The sequence below is a fragment of the Ahaetulla prasina genome, chromosome 3, assembly GCF_028640845.1.
Source record: "Ahaetulla prasina isolate Xishuangbanna chromosome 3, ASM2864084v1, whole genome shotgun sequence".
NCBI classification, from domain to species: domain Eukaryota; kingdom Metazoa; phylum Chordata; class Lepidosauria; order Squamata; family Colubridae; genus Ahaetulla; species Ahaetulla prasina.
The window spans coordinates 197319768-197340800 of record NC_080541.1 but is presented as its reverse complement, the minus strand read 5'-3'; the positions used below and the strand labels follow the sequence as shown (position 1 = coordinate 197340800).

At 38.4% G+C, this 21033-nt stretch overlaps 1 protein-coding gene across 2 annotated transcripts in view; it reads left to right on the top strand.

The window, feature by feature from the left end:
• Window positions 1–21033, top strand: part of ARHGAP40 (Rho GTPase activating protein 40) — a 66220-nt gene that overhangs the window by 16330 nt on the left and 28857 nt on the right. The window contains exons 1-3 of one of the 2 annotated variants that reach the window (XM_058177092.1): window positions 9545–9563; window positions 9729–9930; window positions 18187–18389. In XM_058177092.1, the coding sequence (XP_058033075.1) occupies window positions 9560–9563; window positions 9729–9930; window positions 18187–18389 (409 nt within the window). In that variant the 5' untranslated portion in view covers window positions 9545–9559. Of the gene's footprint in view, window positions 1–9544; window positions 9564–9728; window positions 9931–18186; window positions 18390–21033 lie in introns of those variants that run through there. The other variant, XM_058177094.1, reaches the window with a different exon arrangement.

The window sequence follows — 21033 nt, the reverse complement described above, 5'->3', positions numbered from 1 at the left end:
ACCTTCATCAAGGTACAACATTTACAACACAAATGATGGTCACAGGGTACAATTTAACACTTAATGATACAACACTTAATGATAATCATAGAGTACAAATAAGCAATCAGGAACAATCAATATCAATATAAATCATAAGGATTACCAGCAACAAAGTTACAGTCATACAGTCATAAGTGGAAAGAGATTGGTGATGGGAACGATGAGAAGATTAATAGTAGTGCAGATTTAGTAAATAGTTTGACAGTGTTAAGGGAATTATTTGTTAAGCAGAGTGATGGCCTTCGGGAAAAAACTGTTCTTGTGTCTAGTTGTTCTGGTGTGTGCAGTGCTCTATAGCGTCGTTTTGAGGGTAGGAGTTGAAACAGTTTATGTCCAGGATATGAGGGTATGTGTTCTACCTCCAACCCCTCGCTCCAATATTTAGAGATCTTCCGTCATTAACTCTGGATAGGGTAACATTCCCCTAGTCAAAGTGAAATTTGGATTCCTGGACTCCCATTATTGTGGGATGAGTTGCAATTGTAATCGGGAAGGGCTTTGCACAAATCCATCAGTTACATCAGTCGTACCCATTCAGAGATCGGAAGGCACTGGTCATGGTTACTCATACCTTTTATCACTTCCTGGTTGGTCTGTTGCAATGTGCTCTCCATGCTCTCTGCCTTGGAAGAGTGTTTGGAAGCTTCAGCTGGTCCAGTATGTGGTTGTATGACGTTTTGGACCCACTGTAGTATGTCAATGTAACAGCATTGTTTCTTGAGCTGTGTTGAACCTGAATAGGCTTCTGGGGTACAATTCCAGAGGGTGGTTATCACCATGAAAGCCCTTCTTGTTAAAAAGTTATTTTACCTGTGAGACTACCTGGCTCTTGTGATTTCTGCCTATTCCATCAGATCTGGCAGAATGAGCATGTTCTAGATCTGCCTCTGAGAAACAAAGTCTTCATGCCTTCTCTATTCTAGCATAGAACATTCTTCTCCTCTCTCCCTCCTCCCCCTCCCTCCCCCGAGATTCAGATTACCCCACCTTGTTGGTCTTCTGGCAGGCCTTGAAAACGTGGGGCCAGCATGTGTGTGTGTGTTTATTAGAGAAATTCCTCTAATTGCTTTTTGTTTAATTTGTTTTTAACATTTTGTTTGCTACTTAGAGTTACCTTGGTTAAGATAAGTGGCCATATACTTTTGTTTAATCAATAAATAAATGATCAGCCAAAGTAAATCGATGTTTAAGATTAGTGTTTTATAAATGAGCAATACAATATTCCTACAAATAAGAAGTCGGAGGCATTCTTGACTCCAAGCAGAGAGATTTGCGGCATTAGATAGACTGAAAATAGGTGTTCCAGTTATTTACTTCATAAATTTACAAGTATATTGATTGTGTCCATATTCTATCTAGATATAAATAATCTGTGCACCACATGTGTCCTATGTGCTTTCTTTGTTTAGAAGGAAAGCAGCAATATAAAAAGGTGCATTCTTAAAACACTCTTACTGCTTGATATGTTAGTACTCCAAAATGTGGTTAACATGTCAAATGTATTTTACACAATGCTGAGAAAGTACTTTCATCCTATAATTGCTTTTCCACAAACTGGATCGTTGTTATTTTGTTCTACAGATATGTTTTGTGTGTTTTTATTTGTGCTAAATAAGTGGAATATATATGTAAAAAGCTTCTTTTTTAAACAAGTAAAAGAGAAAATTTCTCACTTTATTCATGTTACGTTATATCATTATTTTAAAAGTGTATGTATATTTTTTGGAAAATTGTATGCATGAAAGTTCTTTTTTAAAGAGCACTAATTAATATTCACCTCCTATTAGCTCATATGCTTTTAAAGGCTTGCATCCTTCCCACACCAGAGAAACTGGCTCTTATCCAAAGAATAAAAACCTGTAGGGTGGCATTCAATTCCCAGAGAAATCAATGCTATCTCATTATTTTAATCCACAGAGAACTGCAATTGAGTTTGCTCTTATGAGTATTTATGTACATTGGCTGTTTTTCCCATTGCTTGGGCTTAATAATGGGCTAAAATATTGTTGCTTGCCCTTAATTTAGTTTCCACCAGGGAAGACACCAAAGTTTCAGGCCACAAAATAATATTTGATGACAACTTTACGAAGGGAGTTTATTTGTGTTCATTTCCATACACTATCTTTGTTAGAAACAAAGTTGACGTTCGGATAATAGCCCATGATTTTAGGCCTATTGAACCTTGCAATTATTAGAGATCACTACTCTTTCCTTCTGATTGTTAAACTCCAAAACACTTAATATAGCCTGCTATTACCAGATCTTGGTGGGGGTTGGAGTTAGCTCATCTGGATGAAGAAGGAACATGAATAGTTAGATCCCCTTGACATGAAATGTGGAAGATTTATGTTGTGCCCTTTGGTTTACTGAATCTCCCTTTATCTTTATTGGATTTATTTGAGTGACTTTCAGATTTATTTTGATGAGCCAGCTACCTGTGCTGTAAAGTTCAGGCTGTATTTGAAGCAATTCACCAGTGTGCCTAGTTTTAATCTGTCTTGAATTATTTAGAATTTTGCATCTCTTCTGAGGGCTTCTATATGGACTGTGCCAGTATGACACTTTTCTATCCTGGCATTACCCAAATCTCAGGGAAGTGCTTTGGAGGATTTTGTTACATTTATTGGTTTGTTATGTCTGATTTTCAACTTGCATCTTTTAAGCCTGTTTACTAAGAAAGGGCATCAGGCAATTGGGAGAATGTGAGTTCTAGTCTTGATTTGGACACAAAACCTGCTGGGTGAATTTGGGCCAGTCACACACACTCAGCCCCAGAAAGAAGACAAAGGCAAGCCCTTTCTGAAAATTTTGCCAAGAAAATTACAGTAACTACAGTGGTTCAGACCAGTGGTGAAATGTAAAATTTGTTGCTACCAGTTCTGTGGGTGTGGCTTGGTGGAGGTGTCATGTGACTGGGTGGATGTGGCCAACAGTTTTGTTTTTTTTACTTTTTAAAAGCCTTTTTTACTACCTATTCGCCCGAACTGGTAGTAAAAAAATGCTTTAAAAAAGTAAAAAAAAGAGAGATTCCGACGATCACGTGGCACAGCTGTGATAGTCAGAACTTTTTTTTAACTTTTTTAAAGCATTTTTTTTACTACCGATTCGAGCGAATAGGTAGTAAAAAATGCTTTAAAAAGTAAAAAAAAATGGTTCCGACAATGATGCAGCACAGCTGTGATCGTTGGAACCTTTTTTTTTCTTTTTCTTTTTACTTTTTAAAGCATTTTTTTACTACTGGTTCACTCAGACCGGTAGTTTTTATCACTACCCGTTCGCTTGAACCGGAAGCATTTCACACCTGGTTCAGACAGTTACTTGGAGTCAAGACTAACCCAAAGGCACATAGATAAACAAACCAACAAGTCTAAGAAAGCAGCTCCATTCAAGTGGGAATCTAATACAAAACAGACCTCTCTTATCATGAAAATATTTTTTTTTCTCTTAGCCCTCCTCCACCATCTAGAGCTCACCTTTTGTTATTAAAATAGATGGTTCTGTTTTGTCTCTTCTAGATCAGTGGCCCCAACCTTTTGGGCATCAGGGACTGATTCTACAGAGAGAGGTTTTTCCACAGACGTGGTTTCATGTGCTGCCTTCATCCTGTGGATGGGGCTTTGCTTTTTTGCGCCAGCCAGTTTCTGGCATGCTGTGGCCCGTGGGTCACAAACCAGGGTTGGGAGCCCTCTGAATGGCCAAGACTATAAAAAAAAAGAAATTTTGCTTTGTGCCTTTTATTTTAAACAGGAGTTACCTTTTGAAAGAAATTGGTACAATTTTAACAGTCTTGCCAGTCAAATATTCTTTTCAACATTGGTGCTGTTTCTTGGAAGAAACCTTACAGTCTGAAATTTGGACATACAAGAACCCGAAGCATCTCCAGGCTCTGTAGAAACTCACATAGACTCAAATCAAGTGGCACATTATTCCTATTTAAACTTTTACATCACTTAAGTCCCTAGCTTGCCAATTAAGCAGTCTGATGCTCTTTCACAAAATCATGAATATATCATTCCCTATGACCCGTCTCCTGTCTCTGTCTTGCATCTGGAAAATATTGTTCTCCCCGTCATCTCACTTTCTTCATTGGTCTCTTTCTGTTGGTAATAATCTGAGATTCTGTTCATTTCTTTGTTCTTTTTGTAAAAAACTCTGCTAGAGAAAGAATGTACAAAAAATCCTAAACAGTTGCTATTATTAAAAAGTTAGAAAACGTATCCTAGAAAGCAGCAGAAAATGATTATGTGCCCATATTCTCAACTAATTATATCTGCAATGCTCACACAGACTTTGGATGCCAATAACAGATGTGGTCCAGTCAAAAAGTATATTATTCCCTGCAAACAGATAGTAATCACTGGAACAAGTCATACTAGAATGAGTATGACTCACTTTACTTGAATGATGCACACTAGAGGAGACTCCATGTGCTGACCCATGTTCTTGTCAGCCCATGAGCAACCAATATGCAAGGTTTAGACTGGAGGTTACATCACCTGCTGGCTATCTTTTTCAGTATCTGAATAATGATGTGTGAGGATCACAGGTTGCTTTGATTTGGTTGTTTCCTTGGGAAAGTTTTCACTTCGACATTGTTCTATTCCATGTTGATTCTGTTCTCTTCACAGAATCATGGAGTTTGTACGGAACATTGCTGAGTGCAGTATTCCCTCATGACGTTGTACTTACAGTCATTCAAACTATAGACCCTTTCATATTGGTAATGAAGTATATACTGTGTAACTATATGATTTTATGTCAGGCTATTCCAGTGGTGGGATTCAGCCACTTCGCATCACTTTGGGAGAACCGGTTGTTAACTTTCTGAGCAGTTTGGCAAACTGGTTGTTGGAAGAAATCATCAGAGCAGAGAACCGGTTGTTAAATTACTTGAATCCCACCACTGGGCTATTCGATTAGTAAAGCAAAACCTTAAATGCTGTCATGCAGTTTGATGGGAGAAGAAAAACAATGCTAGAATAAAAATAAACAATCTTCAATACCGCTATAAAGAAGGTTAACTATTTAGGACTTTTGGACTTTACTTCACCAAAAAAAAAAAAAAATTATTTACCACATTGGATTAAGAATTGAAGGCAGAAAGATTAAATTCAAATGAGGTCCAGGCAGAAGAACATCATGGATTCAAAATCTAAGGGACTGGTTTGGACAAAACTCAACACCACTTCATCAGCAGCTGCTGATAAAAATAGGATAGCCAACATGATAGCCGACATCCGATGAGTGATATGGCACAAGAAGAAGATTAAGAATTATTTACCAAATTGAAAAAATATAACAGCAGATGTGTGTGTGTGTGTGTGTGTGTGTGTGTGTGTAGGTCTTTGGTTATTTGGGTTTTCTCCCGCGTAAAATTGGAAGTGTCTTGGCGACGTTTCGACGAAGTCTCATTCGTCATCTTCAGGCTTCAGCTTCGTGCTTCTGGGAGCACGACCAAGGACCAGAAGCCAGACCGCAGCTGCAACATTAGCCATTTCAAACCCCTCCAATCCATACATGCAGCAGACTGACACCCACTATGAAGATGTAACACCACCACAAAGCCAAACAACAGCTATGCAGCTCACCAGCTCAAATCCTCCTGCAACACAGACTAAATTGAGCACAACCAAGCCCCCACCCAAACAGGACACACCCCCAGCCAATCAGAGCACAAAAAAACCTCCATCCAATCAGAGCACAGCCAAACTCCCACCCAATCAGTTCAAACCCCCACTAGCAGTTAAAAGGAAGAAACAGCTGCGATCACACATTGCTCCCAGAAGCACGAAGCTGAAGCCTGAAGATGACGAATGAGACTTCGTCGAAACGTTGCCAAGACATTTCCAATTTTATACGGGAGAAAACCCGAACAATCAAAGACCTACATACAAACACCCGTGAAAACCTCAGAATATATATATATATATATATATATATATAATATATATATATATATATATGAATGATTTTTTTTTGGTTAGGAAGAATCACATTAGTTAAACTTACATTCTATCAAGACTATTTTCTTTCTTATATGATATCAGACATGAATCATAAAATTGATCATATAGTTCTTACTCGTACTGAAGGGTTAGGGTTCCAGGTGGTTTGTACAAACAACTTTTAAGTTGAAGTGGAGCCATTAATGTGCTGTCTTCTCTGCAGTCACTCAACTATTTCTGAGTCCATTTGATAGTAGCATTAGCTATCCCATAATTTACTCTTCTATTGAAGAGCATGTAATGTGTGACTTTCTCCTAGAGACTAGAAGATCTCCAAGGTCCCTTCCACTTCTGTTATCTGCTGAAATTCAGTTGCACTCTGTTGTGTTCATTTGAATTAAGGAGATGCCAATAGAGTGCAACATAATGCCTTCTCAGCAGTTCTATCGCAAATGTTAATTTTCTGAGGTTATGCAGCTGCTATCTGCATCTAAGAAACAATTGCATAAAGAGGTGTCAACAGGCACCTTTTGGCTTGAGATCCAAAGCAGTGTACATCCCTGCTTGAAAGGATCTGGTTGGCTGAGGGAAGTTGATCATCTTGGTTGTCTGCTAATTTTGGGCGATGGGTGGGGGGGAGGAATCAAGAAAAACAAGTTTGACACTCAGTTTATTGGGGAGGAGAAGAGACGGGTAAGGAGCAGGATAGAGATTGAGCCATTTAAAAGCAAGAGAGATGCTGTTTTGAAAAATCCCTTTCCAAAATTCTAGTAGGAATTCCCATGTGTGTAGCATTCTGTTTAATTTGCAGTGATTTTCCTATGTATGTTAGTGTTAAAATTTGTTTGTATCCCATATTTAATGTTAGATCCTGCATTGAAGATTATGGCCATATGCCAAAGGTGCCATGTCCTTGTGCAAGAGATTTTCAGGTCATTTCCAATATTCCAAGAATATTAGATGGATGTATGCCAATTTATGAGAATGTTGCCACCCATTTGCACACATCTTCTGGTAAAGTCTGAATTTGGTGGAATTCCAGACAGCCTCAGGATTTGGATTCGTTTAAAGTAATTAAAACTGTTTTTAACCAAATGATAATTAAATTAAAATCTTGATGGGTTTCTATGCATGCTTGCCAGTTTCAGCAGTCATAAATTGCATGTGTTGATGGGCTATTACAAGTCAAAATTGTGAATTCCCCATAGTACATTGTTTTTCACTGATGTCAATGCACATACCTATTACACAGAGCAATTACTGCATATCTATGGATAGATATTGATATTGATGTTGATATAGTTACAGATATAGACAGACAGACAGACCTGCATATGGATTAGAGAACAAATGAAAGTATCAATATCATAAAGAGAGTTAAAGGAAATATACTGGTCCATGTCAAGTAGACTAAGGCACTCATAGAATGAATCCCACTTGATAAAAAGCATCTACGAAAGAGACCTAAAACAAGATGGATTGTCGACATCAGCAAGTATTGCAGGCCCAATTGGCAAAAAAACCCAACTTGGGACCATATTGATTGGAAACATGTGGAAGAGCCCTTCATACTGCAGTGGATAGAAAAGAGCTAAAATGTGTGTGTGTGTGTGTGTGCATGCACTTGCACACAGAGACTGGACTGCATTTGAAACATTTGTGGAAATGAAAAGGGTCAACGTGCTTTTCAAGAGGCAACTGGACTTTCTGATTTTTCTTCGAAGATGTTTCACTTCTCATCCAAGTAGCTTTTTCAGCTCTTCAGACCATGACCTGGATGACGGAGAATCTCCATAGAAAAGGGACAAGATTATCTACCTTTCGATTCATCACTGAACTGTGGGAAGATCCATGTCTTCTCGGCAGAAAACATACTAGCCGAGGATGATAATCCTGAGCCTACTAAATGCCAGATGTTCTCTGTAGAACTGGCTCTACTGATAAGACTATATTTCAGTTGACATTAGATATTATACTGTTCAGTGTGGCACTCAGTGCTCTAATCCATAATTATCAAATGATGACTATGTGAACTGATTATTATTCAGTTAATTCTTATAAATAATAGCCTGTCCTGAAAAAATAGTACTTTAATTCAGCGTTTGCACTCTTTAATGTGCTCTAGTTATGTACACTTCAAACTGTAGCAGTGGATGGGGAAACCCACATATTTTAAGAATATCCAGGTTAGGGAACATAGATGTTTCATATTAAATGCTGTTCTTGGTAGTACTAAAAAAATAACTTAAACTTTACTATCATGTGTCTTTTTGCTCTTCCTTTACCTCATATTGCTCTAAATTGGAAGCTGCCTGTTGTGTTGAGAATGCATCACCTCTAATACATAAGTAACCTAACCAACCATATCTGGATAACAGAATATTGGATCGGGCAACTTCTCCAATGTTCTTATAAGAATTTGTTGAGGATTTAAATTGCAACTTGTGTTATATTCAATTCTTTATACATTGTTTCTCAAGATTAACTTCCATCAATGATTTCTCTGGAAATACTTTGGAGTCACTAGAATCATTGCTCTTTCTACCACCAGACTGATATCAGGACTGATATTTCTCAGCAGTTAGTCTAAGATAGGACAGTCCAGCTGACTGAATGGAGAAATTTTGCAAGTAATCTTTAAAACGACAGCAAGCCTTTTGATCTGATTTACAGGTAGTCCTTGAGCTTCAACAGTTCAGTTAGTGACTGTTCAAACTTACAGTGGCATTGAAAAATGTGACTTACGACCATTTTTCACAGTTATGACCTTGGCAGCATCCCCATGATCATGGGATCAAAATTTAGATGTTTGGCAGTTGCTTCATATTTATGACCGTTGCTTTGTCTCAAAGTCATGTGATCACCTTTTGTGCCCTTCTGACAAGCGAAGTCAAAGGGGAAGCCAGATTCACTTCACAACTGGGTTGCTAACGATTAACAACTGTGGCAAAAATGTCATAAAATGGGGCAAAACTCACTTAACAAATTCTCAGAATTTGAGCTCAATTATGGTCACAAGTTAAGGACTACCTGTACTAGTTTCTGTTTCGAGGAAGTTTCTTTCTACATAGGAGGAGCATTCAGAAATGCTATCTCTAAGAGAAACTAGAAATGCTATGATTTGTTGTAGTGATAGGGTTCAGCTGTAACTTTGCTGTAGATGCCAACCTTATCCTTTTTTATCTCTGCAGCCTGGTTTTTACAGATCTGTCATGGCAGTGAGCCCTAGAAATGTAGCTTGGCTTGTTAAAAAATAAATATTATTTATAGCCTTCCCTTCCACTAAAGACCAAAACTTAATTGTCTGTCAACTTTTGCCAGGGCATTTTATGATCATTATTCCAACTACAGTCTGGGTTGGGCAGGTATTTCTGGTTTTATGTCTAATCAGCTGATGGGAGATAAGCATGGAGCAGGCAGACACTCTGGATCCAAACTGCCTGGCCTGACACCAGAACAAGTCCCGTCTTTCCACCTTCAGTTTCACATACAAGACAGGTATCCTTTGCATTTCAAGCACAAGACAGTTGACGACAATTCTTGAATGAGTGCCTGGCTACATACTTGAAGTCATGGGTATGTTGGCTAGATTTTATCTCTCTGTTCTCACTGGGTGTATATCGGGGTAAGAGCAAAGGAGGAGGATCTACTACCCAATTAGCAGCATTCCTGAGGAATGAGTGGGAGGTGCGTTGTGTTCAGGATTGTCTCTTGCTGAACAATCCAAACTTCTCAGCGTAGGTTCTTCAGTTCCTGGATACTTTGAGGACACAGATGAATTCATAGGCGCCTTTCTTGGTTTCAACAAATTATCTGGGCTATCAATGAAGAAAATGGATAAATTTGGAAAGCATGGCAGATATGGATTTGTTAGAACTCGACTTCCTAGACCCCAAATCATCTTGCAACCAGTCCTATCTTCTGGACACACAGAAGTTTGCAGGTATGGTTTGCATTAACTTGTGTTACTTCCTCTTTAATTTACGCCAGCACACAAATGTGGCATAAGGTAGAAGAGCGGTAGTTTAAAAAGCTGAAATTCAGGTAAAATGACAAAACAGCAAATTAAAAATGGCAGGAACTTTACTAGCCATTTACTAACATTTACTAGCAATGTGGAAGCTTATTAGCCAGCATTAATTGACTTCAGATGGTTATGGGCTAGGGGATAAGTAGAAAACTATGTGTGGATGTAGAAGATAGAAGTAATTTTTAACATGCAAAATAGCTTATCAAAGCTTAGAAGCTTGTAATTCCAAGAAATCATCATTTAATAGCAGAACTGAATACAGAAATTATAAGTATCAGTATTGTACTCGATGTATAAGTGGCATGTGATCAATTTGTTAGTTCTAGCTGCAATATGTCTATTGAATAGCTCCAGTATTTGTGGCTTAGTATAATGTTTTAGTATAATGGGTTTTTGGTGCTGACCTTACAGTATTATAGTATTGGATCAACTACTTATATGCCATACACAAATGGGTGTTTTTTTTCCCTTTAGCTTCCCTCAGTTGGAGTTGTGCATTGTGTAGGGAACATTATTTGCCATGCAGTTTCTTTTCTAGATTTCTACCTTATTTATGATCGTACTTGTTCTATAATTAATATTGCAAAGTCTCTCTTTGCTGTTGTAAAGGTCTTACATTCTTTTTGTGCAAATGAAAAAATGGTGCTCTTATCTTTATCAGTATTAATTTTGAAGGAAATGCCGATAAATCTGCCTGTTTTAAGTTGTTCTTGCAGTCTTTTTACTTAGAAATTACCTTTAGGTTATGAATCCTCTGTTATATATTTGTAGGCATGATTAATAGAGCCTGTGACTACTTGACACTCACAAAATGTAATGGAAAATATACCAACACTTTGATTACTCATTCAAGTGATCACTTGTTCAATTAGTGTTATAGCAACCACAACAGGTAAATTGGATTGTGATTGAGATGTCATCAGTTTGAGCTCTATAATTTTGGTGCCATTCTTTTCAAAAACAAGTCAGAAGGAGATGGTCATTGATCCAGGTTCTTTTGCAACATTTATTTGGTTTCTTATTCTTCAGGCTAAGTGCCAGCTGTGCTGTGATTTCTCTAAGCTCAGAAACTGACTTGGTGACATTCCACAAGATGACCAAACTTTGTGCAGAAACTACTTGTGCGTTTTCAGCTATTGTCAGTCTTTTGCAGTTTTGTTTGAAGACAAAACTTAAACATTGCCCCTTCTCTCTGTGTATTTGGCCCTGAAGTTAATCCATCTCTAAATCTTATTTCAACTAAGGTTCTGATGGTTGACATATCACTGAGTTGCAGATTGCTGTTGTCTGCCAAACTATCTCATTTCTTAGTGGGGATCTAGGAAGGGGGAGGAAAGATTGCAAAGATGTTTTAGGTATGTTTTTAATTTCCATTTTTTAAGCTTGCAACTTACAGTAATTGTTCAGTACATTTTTCTTGGCTTTTGTTCTGGTGGGATTGGTCCATATTTTATTCCTCTATTCTTCGCAACACCTTTTATTACTTACTGAACCAGAATGACGTATAATATATCCAAAGACATGAAAGAATAAAAGCCTATTTGCTTGGTTCTGCAAAGAGGACAAACGTATGCTTCACAGGAAGGAACATTCCACAGCTGGAGTGTTGTGAACATCGACTCAGAAGACCTCTCCTGGAGAACTACTGGCCATCCCTAGTGTCAGAAGATAGCCAAAGCAGGACCTCTTAAGATATTTAATCATGTTTTCCTGAATAAACTGCAGTTGACTTTACATAACAGTCTAAGCTCAGACCAGACTGCTTTATGCAGTTTGCGTTTCTAGCCTGTATGTGAAGGGGAGTAACACTTGTAGATGGATTTTGAGAGAGTTTTAAAAAGTCATGAAGATTCCACTTCAAAACTGATGTGTCAACATCTTTCAGCCCCAAGACCAAGACTCTTAAAACTTGATCTTCCAAAAGGAATTTTAAAAATAAAGTAGCTCCTTAGGACAGAATTCTAAAACTTTGTCAAGATGCAGATTAAAATGTTTAGAAATGCCAACCTTGTGCTTTCCTTGTTCCTGCTCATTAATTTGGTAAGCCGATGCTTCATAGTGGACTGATATGTTACAATTAGAAGTTCAGAAATTAAATGAGACTTGGGTTTGTAGCATTACCTTTGTGCACACGGGAAAACGCAGCTGGGGGTGTTGAGAGCTGCCTGGTGGCATTATTGTTTTAGTTACCCATTTATTGCCTAATTGATTTGGATCCTTATTCTATAGTTTATATTCAGGTCACCACTGAATTGACATCAGTGAGTTAAGAGCTCTGCTTCGTTCATCTCTCTCTATTGGAATTTAAATCTAGAGAATATCCTGTTGGGCTCTCTGCCTGAAATAGGTAATCATTCATAGGTGGAGGACTGTGCCCAGTGGACAGAACAATGGCAATTGCAGAATACAGCTAATCCTCAGCCTATGACCACAATTAAGCCCAAAGTTATGTCACTAAGTGAGACATGTGTAAAGTGAGATTCGCCCCATTGTATGACCTTCCTTGCCACCGTTGTTAAGTGAATCATTCCAGTGGTTAAGTTAGTATCATGGTTGTTAAAAGTGAATCTGGTTTCCCCATTGATTTTGCTTGTCAGAAAGTTTAAAATGGTCACAAGTCACTTGTTTTCAGCGCCATTGTAACTTCAAATGGTCACTAAATGAATTGTTGTAAGCCTGTAGGTACATTGGCATGGTTGTCTTTCTAGTAGATGCCATGGAAGAATAATCAATAAATTAGGATTCTCCCTCTTTGTTTTTATTCCTCATCTCAGCACAAATTAAGGTCCTTTCCCAACTTGAATCTAACTAGAAGTAGTCTTCAACTTACAACCATAGTTGAGGCCAAACATTCTGTTGCTAGGCAAGGCAGTTTAAGTGAGTTTTGCTTCATTTAATGACTTTTCTTGCCACAGTTGTTAAGTGAAACATTCAGTCATTAAGCGAATCTGGTTTCCCCCATTGACTTCGCTTTTTGGAAGCCAGTTGGAAGATCACTATTACAGATAGTGATCACGTGATCCCGGGATAGGGCAACTGTCATAAATACATGCCAGTTGCCAAGCATCTTAATTTTGGTCACATGACCAAGGGGATGCTGCAACAGTTGTAGAGGTGGAAACTGTTCATAAGTCACTTTTTTCAGTACCTTTGTAAATTCAAAAGGTCACTAAATGAAAGGTTGTAAGCCAAGGGCTGCCTCTATGGCATGCAATCCCCTGACAATGTCTTTATTCTGCTGTGTTCCCTTGGTGTTGCCTTCACTTTCAAAAATGGCCCCTGTCCTTAGCTGAACAGGAGTTTTTCCCTTAAGCTGACATCAACTACAAGCAAGTTTGAAATGTTTCCAATCCCTTTTGTCAATAACTCAGTCAGGGGACCCTGATGGGGGAGTGGGGAGATGAATCAGGCACTATAGGAGTATTTTAGGCTGTTGTAGGTTGTGTCCCCTCCCCTCCACACACTTTCACCATCATTCTTCTTATCCTCCCACCCAAAAAATGAAGTGCAGCATTTTGAAGAAGGTTAAATATGTGCTCTTCAGAGACTGCCGGCCTAGCCATCTTTCAAAAATTGCTACTTGCTGAAAGCTACTCAGTAGCTGTTTCTATTGTCCTGGGATTGGATTGGACTGGATTGCCTATCCAAATTTTACACCACCTCAACTTCACTGGACAATTCCTCAGCAAGCGTGTGGAGGTAGTATGCCCTTTCCTTTCCCATGAGTAGTAAAACAGGAGAATGTGGTTTGAGCCACCTGTCAAATCTGCAACCCTTCCCAAACACTGTCCTTGCATCACAACTATGATTGGTGGGTGGTTGGGTGGTTTTCCACTGGTTGGTAAGTGGGAAAGCAGCAAAGCCAGGGTTTAACTAATATCTTAGCTAGACACACCCTGCTAATTTGGAAGCAGAGGCCACCATTCTGCGATAAAGCAAAAATATTGTAAAATAAGAGATTTTCTTCTGATAGTATTCTGCTGACTCAGGGAGTAGATTGGAGAGCCTTTTATCATCACAGAGACATGATAAATGTCTCTGCATGAAGTCAGCTGTAGAGTTACAGGCCTGTTACTCCATACTGGGTCAGGGCTGGATTCTAATTCTACCAAGCCACATGTCAAAGTGTAATTCATAAAATATTTGGATGGTATTGAGAACAGATTGAGAAGTTTTTAAAACAAGGACCCAGAGTTTCGTAGTTATGAAAGCATGGAAGTGCGAACATGCTGGTAAATGAAAAGGTCTGCAGTTGTTGGAACTGTGTTTGGAGCCAGGGAAAGAGTTTGTAGTCTGTAAAATCGCACAAAAAGATCTTTAGCTCTGCAGGCACCATAGAACAGATGTTAAGGCTTTGCACTGATAAATTGCCTTATTTCAGGTAGAGATTCAGCCTTTTTGAATTATCCACTTTTGAAATAAAGTAGAAATTGCATGGAGGTTTAGCCACTTTAGCAAAAAATATCTCTTTTTCAGCAGCTGTAGAGATTTTTACTAGCCTATGGATGCCAACCCAAATTTTTAAATAATAAAAATGGGACTACCATAAAAGCCAAGCACCATTGGATGTCATTTAAAGAGATTCATGCTATTTATTGGTTATCCCATTTTCTTGTCATCTAGATGTGGTTGTCTTACTATAAAAGCTGATTGAACACAAAAATTCTATCAGAATTAAAGAAATCATGCCAAACATTTGAAACCAGCCTCTGAATCAGGGGAGCTCTTCCCAATTGCCATCTTGCTTTATTCTCAACTTCACAGAATCTGCAAATCTGGTGTCAGGTTGTTTAAATATCCCATCCATTTATCAGGACCCTTATCAAGAAAGGAAATGTGGTAGGAATATAAAGGCTGTGTCATTACCTTGCTGAAAGTTTGACTCAGATTTCTCTTCCTCCAGTTCATACTTACGCAAGACTTATAGTATTGGTTAGTTCAGACAGAGGTCTTCAAATTTGGCAGCTTTAAGACTTGTGGACTTCAACTCCCAGAATTCTGGGAGTAGAAGTCCACAAGTCTTAAAGCTGCCAAGTTTGAAGACCTCTAGCTTAGTTTAACCATTGATACTTAAATCTGCCTCCACGTCCCACTTTTCACCCTATTCCTTCTCTCTCTCTCTCTCTCTCTCTCTCTCTCTCTCTCTCTCTCTCCAATGGACAGGAATGGCTTTAAAAACATCTGTATGTAAACTAATCTCTGGGAGCCATTTTTGCTGAAAAATAAGATTATAAATATCAGACTTATCTTCTGAAACTGTTCTGTAATTGTTCTTGTTGTTTTGTTGAGTAATCCATGCAGTGTTTGGATTATTAAGCAACCACCCTCTCTATATCTGTCTTATTTTTTCATTGAGAAGTTGGAGCTGTGCTTTCTGCAGGATGTCTGCCCTGTGTCCCTTCACTGTTGAGCACAGGTACAGGCTGTTGGGGATGAATCTATACCCGTGATAGCAAGCCTATGGCACACGTGCCAGAAGTGGCACACAGAGCCATCTCTCTGGGCATGCCAGCTGGCGCCTGTTGCTCTTCCGGGTTCCATTGTGCACATACACACTGGCCAGCTGGTCTTCGCGCACATGGGAGTGCCGGAAACCAGAAGAGTAGCTCCCTGGCACACATGCACACTCCAGGAAGCTGAGCTTCCAATTTCCGGGGCGCGCATGCACACTGACCAGCTGGTCTTCACATGTGCATGTGTGCCAGAAACCAGAAGACCAGGTGACTGGTGTGCATGTGCACAATGGAAACCGGAAGCTCAGCTTCCCAGTACATGCAAGCGCACCAGGGAACTGCTCTGGTTTCCCATGTGTGAGCGTTGGACAGCTGCTGTCCTGGTTTCCAGCAGTCCCCCGCACTTCCTTTTTGGCACTTGGTGCTGAAAAGTTTCACCAGCACTGATCTATGTCTGCATCTCAAACTGAAATGCAAATGGTTCTTGTAATCTGCAGTTTTTCTGGAAATCTGTTCATACTCCTGAACTATTCAAAGGGTGTTCATCTATGGAGATTCTCAATCATCCAGGTTATGGTTGTCCCAAAGGTACTTTTTCAAGAGGCAACTGGACTTCCTGGCTGTTCTTTGAAGATGTTTCACTTCTCACCAAGACGCTTCTTTAGCTGACAGTTCGGTTCTTGGATCAGAAGCAAAACGTCTTCAAAGAAAAAACAAAGTCCAGTTACCCCTTGAAAAAGCACCTTTGGGACTCCCCATAGACACCATTTATAAATGGCTTCCTGTTGTATTTTATTTGGGGTATGGGCAGTTGGGTGGTGGACAGAAGATAGCAAAGGCATTGATACTGGCTTTTGGATAAATTTAAAACATGAAGTTATGATATAGATCTAGGTCACTTCTCATAGCTATGGAACCAGCATGTTAACTTTTGCATAGTTATCAAAAATGATCTATTTGGGGCAAACATAAGTTGTTTCTAAATAAAGGTATTTATAGGTAGGTAACTCGTACATCAGACATCTAGCCTTTCCGAAAACCACTGCAAATAATTAGAGGAAGTTGTTTTCAGACCAAATAGCTACAGGTTCTAGATGGTGAGAATATTGTTTAAGTAATACCGGTATAAGTTGAATTTCTCTTCTGCAGAGAAGAGAAACTCTTCTGTGTCTCTTTGGAATGGCAGCAGAATGGTAATTCTAATGTTGATTTGGGAGGTTCTCCCTTCCCAGAATAGTATTCTGTGAATCAAAATTGGCTGTTTTTCCAGCTACTTAATTTACTTAGTCACACAGCATTCTTGCACTGCTGGGGAGACCTAATATCAATTGATCTGGCCCTCATAGGTTTTAAGTGATTACTTACTATAATCCATTATTCAAATGACAATGCTTCAGGCAAACACTTGGAAGCAAATGAAAGAGGGACTCGGTTTCCAATTATGTTATTCCTCCCCCCCCCCTCACAAACACACATGCATGTTTAATTTTATTTTTTTTTAAAAATCCCTTTCATCTGCCATCTCCCTGCCAAGTAATTATAAGACCTTGAGAGGCTAACTGGAGGCTAGCCAATGATCTGCCCTTCTTTATACATGTCAACTTTCCTGTGAATTTCTTTCAATGCGCTGCTTTCCCATCCCAGCATTGTGATTTGTTCATGGATCTCTGTATCCTGGATTGTAGGACTTGAGAAATTCACTGCATAAAAGGCCTGAGAATCATCAGTTCAGTGAAGAAGCCAGCTTTATTCAGAGGGCTTTTCCTGAATTCTGCTGTTTGCACCAGAAATAATTAATTAAGTTTTTTTTTTAACTTCATGCCCTCCAAATGTGTTAGGATTACAGCTTGCATAACAATGAGTGCTTTTCAGTGTTTTTAGGATTGCAAAAAGTTTTAAATTTTTAAAGTTCTTTGCCTTTAGACTCACTCTGAACCCCTGATGTTCTTCTGCACGTTCTGGGGGATGTTCTGTTCTAGGTCTAGAGGAAAGGAGAGCAATTTAGGAGAGGACAAGTAAACATACGTTGTTGCCCTTGATAGTTAAAGCTCGGGCTTATTTTCAGGCTTTAGTCTATGTTGATTCCTTCATCATTCATTTTAGCATTGTCTATCCACTGCAGGATAGCACTTAGCACTAGCACTTAGACTTATGTACCGCTTCACAGTGCCCCCAACAATCTGGCTCCTCATTTTACTGACCTCAAAGGATGGAAGGCTGAGTCAACCTTGAGCCTGGTGAGATTCCATCTGCCAAACTGCTGGCAGCCAGTGATCAGCAGAAGTAGGCTGTAGTACTGCACTCTAACCACTGCGCCACCACGGCTCATGATGAAGGCCTCTTCCACATGTTTCCAACCAATATGGTGTATTGGCATGTGGAAAAAATAGACTGTAATCTGCCATGCTCGTCCAGCGCAGGTTGGCAGATGTGTTAGTCTGGAGTATCACTCATGGCCTGTTTGCCTTGGGAGACCTTCTGGACATATACATGTCATAGTTCACAATTTCATTTACCCACACAAGCCTCTTCACCCTGATCATAGAAGGAGTAGTCTACATTACTGTGCAGCTAAATGAGAAATATAAGGATGTTGCAGAACCTTATCTTTTCTGGAAGTTGTTGACAGTCAGCCTGCTGACGCAGTAAGCGCTGATATTATATGCAATATTTATTTGTATAATAATTGGGTGTTTTCTCTCCCCTTCTCTCTTAGCACTAGAAATTGCCCTTGCAAGATGAATCACTTTTCCCGGAAGAGCTCCTCAGAAATTCCACAATTGGAATACAGGCGGTCCCAGACAGACTCATCAAATAATCTAGCAATGGATACCTTTTGGCTAGAAGTAGAGAGCATCAAAGAAAGCACTGAATCCGAGTCTGATGAGGGTAGCCTTACAGAAGCGAAGCTTCTAGAAGGTAAGAAGTGGCTGTAGCTTTTACTAGAGATCGAGTTGAAAATATGTTTTACAAGCAGTAGCTAACTGGGCACAGCAGTTGTGGCAAATGATAAGTTCTTTCAAGTAATCTCTGTTTTGTTCTTGAGATAAAAGCTATTATGAAATGTGAGACAAAGAGAATTGTAGCCAAAGCAAATGAATTATCTAGGGAGATGGTGGTATTCCTTTTTTAAAAATTTGTATTGAAGTAGAAGCTAAGTTTTCTTGGGGATGTTTTAGCTTAAATACTTTTCTTAAGCAAGGGGTTGAACTCAACAGCCTAAAAGATGCCTTCTGACTTGATGATTCTAAATGCTAATATGTTTTGCATGATTAAAAAAAAACTTTAGGGGAAGAAGTTTAAACATGTTTATTGTTGTGGAACAGGGAACAGCAAAAGTGTTCCAGTTCTTTGACCTCATCATCATTCTGTCATCACTAAAGTTTGTGACTGGATGAAGCCTCTCCATGCTTGTTATTGCCCTAGGTTGAAAGTTTCTATTATGAAAATTTTTATCCCAAGGGGAGAATCAGGGTCTGGAGATTTAAACAAAGTTAGGAGCAAATAGTTCAAACTTTCTTCCCTTCTTGCCAAGATCAGAGTTTTTGGCATACATTTCTGTTTATTTTTAATTATATGTAAAGGTTTGATTGTCTTCATGCTTACTTGGTCTTGAAACAGGAACCAACTTCCCCAAGTGCAATTGTTTCTAAATTCACATTTTGACTTTCTGTAGCACTGTTGAAAAAATAAAAGTTTCAGAAAGAAAGAAATTTCCCACAAGTTCATCACAAGTATAAACTATTCAACTATTTCTTCACCTCCTCTTAGTTAATAAATACATAACTTTTCACCCTATAATTCAACTCTTAATTTTAGGCAAATCTAATAAAAAACAAGTTTTTCAATCCAGGTTTTAGCAAAAAGTCTTAACAGAGTTCTGAAATAAACAAATTTGTTAACTAATATAAAACAAAATATAAAACTCATCATTCCATCTCGATTCTTAACTAGAAGCAAATTCAGTATACAATGTCTTTTCCAAGCCAGATATCAGCAAGTCTAGAAAGAGCCCTCAAATTAACAACCTTCAAATTAACAAATTAAGCCCTCAAATTAACAACCATTTTAAACCTGATCAAATATATTTCTTCTTTTTATATAAAACAATCCTTTTTTATCCATTAATCCTTGATTCAAATTTTTACAAAACTTTTATATATTTGTAAGTTCAGCAAGAAAAAAAAATGCAATTACTCTGTTTTTTCTTTGTTTTTTCTTAAGATCATATAAATCTTTACTCTTGTGGTGAGCATTGTCTTTTAATTCTTAGAGATTTGTTCACTGTTTCCAGTCATAAATTCTTGTTCACATTGCTTTTCACAATAATTTCAAGTATGTTTTTTTTCTGCCACAATAACTTCTGGGACAGGTGTTCATGAAAATATGCAGAGTATAGCTGACAATGTTGATTTAAAATCCAATTGCCATTCCTCAGCAATAACACTGAATATCAGTATAAATTGCTTTTCTTGTTATGTCTCCAATATCAAAACTATTTTTTCTGAAAAAAATGCATTTATTCTTTAAAATTAATGTCAACATGTCTGAATATTCAAAGTAAAATATTACAACTTTTTCTGAGCCCTTAATTTATTTAAAACTTTATATAGTCAAAACCTTGTCTTCCTTTTTTGCTGTTTATTTTTTGAATTTGTAAACTTTTAAAGATGCAGTTTCATTTTCTTATGCTAAAGATTGACACCTTATCATTTTGAAAGTGTCAACTTTCTTTAAAACAATTAAAAAGTGGTTTCCAAAGCCATGTTAGGAAGGAAGGGCAATTGTAGCGTCCTTTAAAGCAGGGGTCTCCAACCTTGGCAACTTTAAGACTTGTGGACTTCAACTCCCAGAATTCTTCAGCCAGCTCAGCTTAAGTCTTAACTCAGCTCACAAGTCTTAAAGTTGCCAAGGTTGGAGACCCCTGCTTTAAAGGGTCCAACTGCTTTAAAGGGTTAAACTGCAGCTAGAGCAAGAATGGTAAATACTAAATTTCCTCGGGTCCTGATTTTCCCCAAAGACAGCTGCATTTCAATTTTCTTGTGAGGAGCATATTGAATGCAATGTGGGCAATCTTATTTCCTCTCTCCAGAGAGGATCAATGGACCTAATGTATTTGCAGGCTTCTTGTCTTTGCCACAATTGTTGGCTTCTCAAAATGCTGGGCCATCTTAAGTCTCCCATTTCTTCCCTGGAAGTGTAGGAATGTTCCTTGGCCTAAATTTCATAGGCAATACTGGGAGAATAGAATTAACTGATTTTGAATATACAACTGTTAAGCTGAGCATATTACTAAGGCAAAGTCTGGGAAGTCTATGAACTAAATCTTAGGTAGACATTTTATGTATATTTGGATAGATGGATTGATTTTCTTTCGGTTGTTTTCTGCTGGGCAGATAAAGACCCTGATAGAGTTCCTCATTGTTGATGTGAGGACTTTCACAAAAGAAAAACTATTTCGGTGCTTGGAAAGTAGTATGGTGTGTGCATTTCTTTGAAATATCGTTATATTTTCCTGGCTTCTAAGTAATTGTACCTAATGGGAAGAAGTGAGAGAGATGAA